Below are 8179 nucleotides of genomic sequence, written 5' to 3' on the forward strand. Positions count from 1 at the left end.
CCTTGTAAAAAGAGAAGAAATATAAAGGCAGGCTCGACAAAACTGAATTAATCAATGTCACTCTACCCCCAATCGAGAGATTACGGCTATTCCAACAAGAAAGCTTCTTCGCCGTTGACTCAACAATCGGTTTCCAGGTCGCTTGCCTCCTCGGATTTGCTCCCACCGGTAAACCCAAAAATTTAAAAGGAATGGATTCAACGTTACAGCCTAAATAAGATGAAGCTGCAACAAGAAAATTGTCTGCCACATTGATACCGTAAAGCTTGCTTTTAAGAAAGTTTATCTTCAAACCCGAAACTAACTCAAAGCCTCTTAAAATAGACTTCATCGTCCGAACATTATCCCAAGAACAATCACCCATCAAGATTGTGTCATCTGCAAACTGTAAAATTTGGTACCGGAGTGAATCATTTACTCTATAGCCAACAAACTTTCCAATGTTTACCGCCTTGTTAACCATTCCGGTTAAGCCTTCGGCTGCAATCAAAAATAAAAAAGGAGACAACGGATCACCTTGTCGCAAACCTTTACCAACCGTAAAATCCTCTGTTGGGCTGCCGTTAATTAAAACTGACATCGAACTATGAAAAACACAAGCCCGCATCCAACTCATCCACTTCTGCGCAAAACCCATCTTCAGCATCATTCTTTCCAAATAACTCCAATTGATGGTGTCATAGGCACGCTCAAAATCCACTTTAAAGAATAAACAACGATCTTTTCTTCTCTTGGATAAATCAATAATCTCATTGAGAACCACCACACCATCCAAAATCTGCCTCCCCGGAAGGAAAGCCGACTGACATGGTGATATTAGTTTCCCCATGATATTCTTCAATCTGGCAGCCAGCAATTTAGACAAGATTTTGTACAAAATACCAATCAAGCATATGGGTCGATAATCAGAAAGTTGTTGAGGGTGATCCTTCTTCGGAATGAGAGCTAAAAATGACGCAGTGATAGCTTTTGGCAAAACTGCATTATGATAAAATTCGTTCAAAAATTCCATTACATCAACTTTCACCGTAGCCCAACACTCCTTTAAAAAATTAAAGTTGAACCCGTCCGGTCCGGGACTCTTGTTGCCGTCACAACTCCATATCACCTCTCTAACATCTTCTTCCGAGAAGGGCTGTAACAATAAAACATTATCATCCGCCGATAGCACATTAAAATCAATACCGTGAACAAACGGTCTATGATGCCAATCTTCCGTAAAGTTCTGGACAAAGTAATTCTTTACTTCCATCTTGATATTTTCGACCCCTTGAATCCACTCATTGCCTCTTCTGAGAAAAGACAACTGATTTTTTCTTCTTCTGCTCTTAATGCTTGCGTGAAAAAAGCGAGAATTGGAGTCGCCTTCTCTGACCCATTTCAATCTAGATTTCTGTTTTAACAAGCTTTCCTTAAAATAAAGTTGATCCCAAAATTTTTTGTTGATGGCTGCCTTGTTACTTGTTACCGAATTTACCCCATTGCTGTCAATGATCCCCTCAGCCTCATTCAAATCCTTCACAGTATTCTCAATATCCAAATCCAGCATGCCAAACACCTCCTTATTCCATCCTCTCAACTCCTCCTTTAACCGCTTCAATTTTTCCTTAATAACAAACGCTTTCTTTCCTTTGATATTCAGTTTCTCCCAAATTTTCGCAACAAAAGGTTTGAACTCAGCATGTTCCAGCCAACAATTATTCAGCTTAAACGGTTTCGGACCCCAGTTAAGATTAGAGCACAACAACCATATCGGACAATGGTCTGATATATCACGGTTACCAATCCATTGTCCTGATACTTCTCCCTTTTCAATGAATTTGTCTGAAAGCAAGAACCGATCCAATCTACTCATGGCCTTACCGTCTGCACTAAACCAACTGAACTTCTTACCAGCGACTGGTACATCTATCAAATCCATAGCTTCGACAAACTGACAAAATTCGAGCCTCTCAGTTTGTCTAGATAGCGAGCTATTGCCCTTCCTTTCCCCCACCTTCATTACTGCGTTAAAATCACCTCCTAAACACCAATCACCTTGAACATTATTCATTTTAAACTCCACCAAGTCACTCCACAGTTTTCGTTTGCCAGAAAAACTACAAGGGGAATAAACATTAATAATGTACAGATTACCCTCCTTCCATTCCACACACAAGCCAAGAAAACTATCACCAGTAAAGCAATAATTAACTTTAAACAATCCTGCATTCCATATAATCAACAAACCCCCCGAAATACCATCAGACTCTTTCGCCACCCATTCTACATCCTTATGACCCCATAGGTTTTGAATCATAAAATCATCGAAATTTGCCCGTTTGGTCTCTTGTAACAAGCATAAATCAAACGTACCTGTAGTGAGAAGCTTGCTTAAACGACGGCGTTTGGCACTACTTCCCCACCCTCTTAAATTTAAAGAAATAATCTTCATGACTGAGCTTGATTGATTTGCTCCCTCAACCTACTGGCTTCCTTATCTTTAAGTTCATTAATCCTCAGCCGTTCCACATAAACTGCATCTTCTTCTTCACCTTGAATACCCAGCTCCTGAACATCCTCCCATAATTTACCATTCACTTCAATATCATGTTTATTCCAAAAATTCTTGTTACAATTCCTTATATCAGACGAATTCAAAGAACTACAACACAGAATGGAACCTGCCGAAGACACAGAATTTTCCGTTGCCTTCCTCACCTTATACTTGCCTACAGGATTTCTCGAAACACCCTCCCTCACCATAGAAGAGTTCGATGAAGATTCAGAGATGGATTGCGACGGTGTTGATGAACGCCGCTTGGTAATGGTCGAAGGACCGCCGGTCACGCGAGGTGGAAGAATTGCTGGCCCGCAAGCTTTTTGATTGTGCTTGATTGGGATAATATGATCACAATTGCTGCGGCGGCTATCTGTTAGAACAATAGTTGAAGCAGTGTTGTTTTTAATTGAGATAGGAATGGACCCAGCTATAGAACCTGCTACAGCTTTCTGATTACCACTTCTAATTCCACCTCCTGCATGATGCTCTTTTCCTCCCTTGATGCTCTTTGAAGTAATAAGAGATTTGGGCTTGCTACACAAATTGACCTCACAGACCTTTGACCCTCCTTTATTGTCCCTTTTAGAAGAAATTGCATTGGGCTTCTGGCCCAACTCAGCCTTTTCTACACTCCTGCTATTCCCACCCCCTGCATTCATATTAATAAGATTGCAATAACAAATTGAGTGATTTGGGCTTTTGGAGTGACCCAATTCACTAATAACATTACAATCAACGACACCTAAGGCATTTACATCCTCCCCCAAACTCTCCCCCACCTTTGAATTTGAATTATTCAAATTCTCTTCCTCAATAAAGTTGTTTGATTGTTCCTTAATACCCTCCCTCCCATTACTCCCTGGTGAAACAATTCCAAAACCGTTAGGGAGAGAATTATTATCATTAATAAAATTAGTTAATGCTAATAATTGTTGACCCTCAACGTCTCCTTCTCTCTCCACCACCTCCTCCTCCACCTCCATCACCGGAAAATCTCCTTCTTCGTCCTCTGAGCTGCTACTATCATCATCCCGTCCTTCCTTCGAACCTTTCAAAGGTACTGCAATTCGCATTGGACCATGAGAATCTTCGATTAATCTAATTTGAAAAAGTTCATCATCAACTTTAACGGAAATAAAATCATCGATTGCCTTTAGTCCCGGAGTTCGAATCAAAATTCTTGCCACATCCATAGATAACTTCTTCGATGTTGTATCATCGGCATTAAGAAAAATCCCATACTGTTTGGCTATCAGAGAAAAGAATTTATCGTTCCATGCATGAATAGGGACTCCATACACTCTCAGCCACACCAGTCTCTCATTGTCAACCTCTCTCGGACTCCATGGACGAATCTCCTTAAACCACTGTTCTAACCACCCCCTAGCATCTTCCATTAAGGCTTTAACCTCTCCTTCCTCCTGATCTTCTAGCAAAACTAAATTAGCCCCTAAAGGAGTAATTTTCACCCCAAAGTAGCCTTGCCGATGAAATTCCTCTTGAATGTTGTAAGACAAGCCAGGATGTGGTACGACTCCAACAAAAGCGCTACTCAACATACGAATAACCTCCCTCTCTGGCTCGAAAGAAATAATTATTTTTTGTTTTTGTTCACCGTTGGACTGCGCCACTTGAGCAAAGGAAGGTCCAGCACAGTTTTTCTGATGTGAGCCTTCATCATTGGATCGATGCTGATTTTCCATCTTTGAGCCATCTTCTTCTTGCTTGTGAGGTCTCCTAGTCCTTGTATCTCTTTGGAACCTTGGAGGATTCACATAGATCTTGTCTCTCCCAATGATGATATTGTCAAGTTCAATACCAAACCTCCTAACATCCTTGACTTGATCGAAGCGTGCAAATCCGAATCTTCTCCCTCCTTTATCTCGTTTCGCTGGAATCACCACTTCGAAAATATTCCCATAGAATTGGAATATGTTCAACATTGCCTTTGCGTCGAAGCTATCAGGGAACTCTGAAAAAAAATACGTTGTGTATTGATCAATATCACCACGATCCCTTCTTGATACTGTTGCAATATCTGGACGTGAGTTTAGAGATCTTCTTCTTCCCTTCCTTCTCCCCCTCACCTCCTGCCACCCTTGATCCTCCTCCCTCCTCCCTCCTCTCTCTCTGGATCGCCCTCTCTCACTCTCTCTCTCTCTCATCTCTCTCTAGCTAGAATATACAACAGCATTAGCTTTTCTGTTTATTCTTTCTTTCTTTTTTGTTATTTATTTTGTTCCTTGATGGTTATGTTCAGTCCCCCATATATATATATATATATTGAAGGCTAAGATGAAACAGTTGATCAAGTGGTGCACGGTGCACCACTTATCATTAACTGTGTAACGAATACGAATTTTACAAAATCCACCGTTGAATTGAAAGTTTATATCATATAGATCATCTATACAAATCGTTTTAAAAAAATTTGAAAATCTTTTAATGCGATATTGAGACACACCAAAATTAACGGTATTCAATAAAAATTCATAAACCGTTAATCTTGATGAGTCTCAATAACATATCAAATGTTTTCAATTTATTTTTTAAAAAATTATATGGATAATCTATATGATATAAACTTTCATTCCAATAGTGTAATTTGTATTCATTATAGAGTTACTAACAAGTGGTGCAACTGGCCACTTGATCAATTGTTTCATGTTAGAAAATTTCTATATTTATACACTTGGCAAGAGATTAAGGTTTACGTGTTGTGTCATTATGAATTATCAATAACAAGTATAAAATGAATTAGTTTTCAATTTAAAAATGAATTATTATAAGTTTTAAAACAAAAATAAAAATACTTTAAGGGTCCAATTAGAAATATAATATGTTTGAACTTATCACTTTCGCAATGATGATAAGGGGAATAATTTTTATTTTATTTTTATTCGATGCAAAAATATTCATGCAAAATTTCAAGTACTTTTAATTATTATTCATTATTTATTTGATGCTTAATGTTCTTGCCTTATTATTTTTTACCTGGTGTGTTCAGACTTTCCAAGCACAAACAAATCAAATTGAATTTGTTTTAGAATTTTTTTCATCTTTGAGAAGTAAAAATATGACCTGACTGGTTGATGGGTAAAAAAATTAATTGGAATAATAAGCACCGACTCTCAGTACCCAAAACAATTTGGGGCTTTCATAATTCTCATCCCAATTTATTTTATCACATATATATATATATATATTGAGACCGGGGCTAAACAATACTTGCATTTTTAGGTTTTCTCTGTTTGATAATTATTAGAATTAGAATTCTAACGAGAGTCTATCCTAGATCCATTTATTGTTTGTTGTGGAGACCTTCCATATTTAGGTCACCCGTTGTTGTTGATTTCACGTTCCAGCTTGTTCAGTTCTGGACGTGAGAGGGTGTGTTAGAAGTCTCACATTGGCTAGAGATATGGTAAAGATAACCTTTATAAGTGTAGTGCAAACTTCAACTCTAAAGCTAGCTTTTGTAGTTAAGTATAGGCCTCTCAAATTCTAATAATAATATCGTTGTTAATTGGGCAAATTTTTGAGTTTGATACCTTGTGTAATGAAAGTTGAAAGATTTCTACACCTAATTGTGGTTATATATAGCATTAGGATTGAGAATGTGAGTGTGAATGATTTATGAGAGTTTCCTTCTCTTCTTTCTATGCTCTAAGAGTTCTCTCCTAGCTTATATTTCATTCATCATAGATTGTAATTTTTCCTTTCAATTCTCTTCTAATCCATACACTGGAAGTTGAGTTGAGTTTTAATAATACAATCTTACCTTTCCTTGTTGATTACAGTAACACCTTGGTGTGATTGACAACCCAATAACTTAAAAACTCTGCTATGCATTATAATAAGAAGAAAGAATAAAGAGAACTGAAGAAACCGAACCCAAATATGGAGCACCAGCACGATGGCGATGAAATATGAAATAGAACAAACACAAAACTAGCAGAGAACTCAGATCAAGGAAAGTTATTACCATAAGCCAGAACCTTGCTGTATCATACCAAACCAGCTCAAAAGAGTACCACCATCATGGCGGCGGAAGAAGCAGCCACGATGGAGCGCAAAATCCAAAACTAAACCAGGACAGGCACAAACAACAACAACCCAAATCACCTTAATAAATAATAAATAGAGATGAGTTGGCCAACTAGCTCTAACAAGGGACACAACTCCATCACCACCTAAACAGAGGAAAAAAATGCCCATCCAAAAAGCTACGCCACCAAAACACCTAGACCTTAAGGACAATCAACTATTTATACAAATGGCAGGCTCCAAGCTCCATTCATAAAATAGGCAAGGAGAAATTTTCAACCTCTCCAAACTCTATTTCCACGAAGTAACTTTCACCACCTCTATAATATAACAAGTTTTCGACTCAAGATTAAAAAAACCATATTGTTCCTTGCCTTCCAAATAGCCCAAAGGACCGAATGTCACACCAACCGGAAACTCTGCCGAGATTTCTTAGTCGAGGACGCTTCTTCAAAACACGCGAAAAGTTGGAAAAAATTTGGAGGCAACACAATCACCACTCCTAACCACTTAAAAATCCATACCACACCGAATGAGTCACTTTACAATCCATTTATCACCCAAAATAGTGTTAGCCTACCATTACCAATCCTTCTATGAATTGTCTCCACTAACGAATTCCTCGATTCAACACAAATTTCAAGATCGCGGATATCTTTCCACCAAAGAGAAGCAAAAGACGGAGAGGAGCCATTCGACCAATTTCATAAGAAGACTAATATTTGTCACCTTTAAATCTCTCACTCCAAGACCTCCATTTTTCTTAGCTTGGCATACCACCTTCCACTTAACTCAACTAATTTTCTTATCTCCCTTAACCCCTGCCCAAAGAAAATCTCTTTGGATTCGCATCACCTTCTTTACCACTTGAACCGGCATCTTCATAAAAGACAAATAAAAAATCGTTATAGAATTCAAAACCGAATTTATTAAAGCTAACCTCGCACCAAAATTTCTATACTCGTGACTGTTCTTTCGTCACTATATAGAAATTTCCTCATTTCCTTCATAGCATCAAAGAAAAAGACATGCATGTGTGTTGGTAGCTATCATGAGCCTTTGGAATTTCTGATTAGGAACAGAGAATCAAGGGATTAAAGATTTAACAAGTAGCAAAACTGGTGTGGAGGTTAAAGTTAAAAGGTGTTGGGTATTAAAGCTCAAATCATCATCAACAAGTTCTGGGTTTACCACCTCCAAAACAAAGGTAAATTCCCCATAGTTCCTAACTTTTGTTAGATTAATTTTAGTACTGATTTGGTATTAGATGCCACATCCAAGAATTTTAGGATAACATATTTTCATAGGGATTATAGACTATGGGTTAAGAATAATTGATTAAGAAAGAATTATAATCAAATAATGAATGAAATTGCTTCCCTAATGTTAATTATGTTGGTTAGAATTATTACTTGTGGATTCTAAGATTAGACTGTACAAATTTTAAGTTTGATTTGGTAGGTTTAATACAAGCACTTGGAATAAATGATATTAGCATTCCTATACTTTGCTAAATATTTTTGGCCAAGGTATTTCCTATTTAAGAATGTATGAAACTTTGTGTCATTTAATAAAGGACATAGTATTAGT

At 37.6% G+C, this 8179-nt stretch overlaps 1 protein-coding gene across 1 annotated transcript; it reads right to left on the reverse strand.

The window, feature by feature from the left end:
• Positions 1 to 2430: 2430 nt before the first annotated feature.
• LOC123896113 lies at positions 2431 to 4707 on the reverse strand. The gene has a single exon (XM_045946548.1). It carries the CDS (start codon positions 4705 to 4707, stop codon positions 2431 to 2433), a length of 2277 nt encoding a protein of 758 aa, XP_045802504.1.
• Between the last annotated feature and the right edge of the window lie 3472 nt (positions 4708 to 8179).

This window comes from Trifolium pratense, linkage group LG1 (genome assembly GCF_020283565.1).
Source record: "Trifolium pratense cultivar HEN17-A07 linkage group LG1, ARS_RC_1.1, whole genome shotgun sequence".
Lineage (NCBI taxonomy): Eukaryota > Viridiplantae > Streptophyta > Magnoliopsida > Fabales > Fabaceae > Trifolium > Trifolium pratense.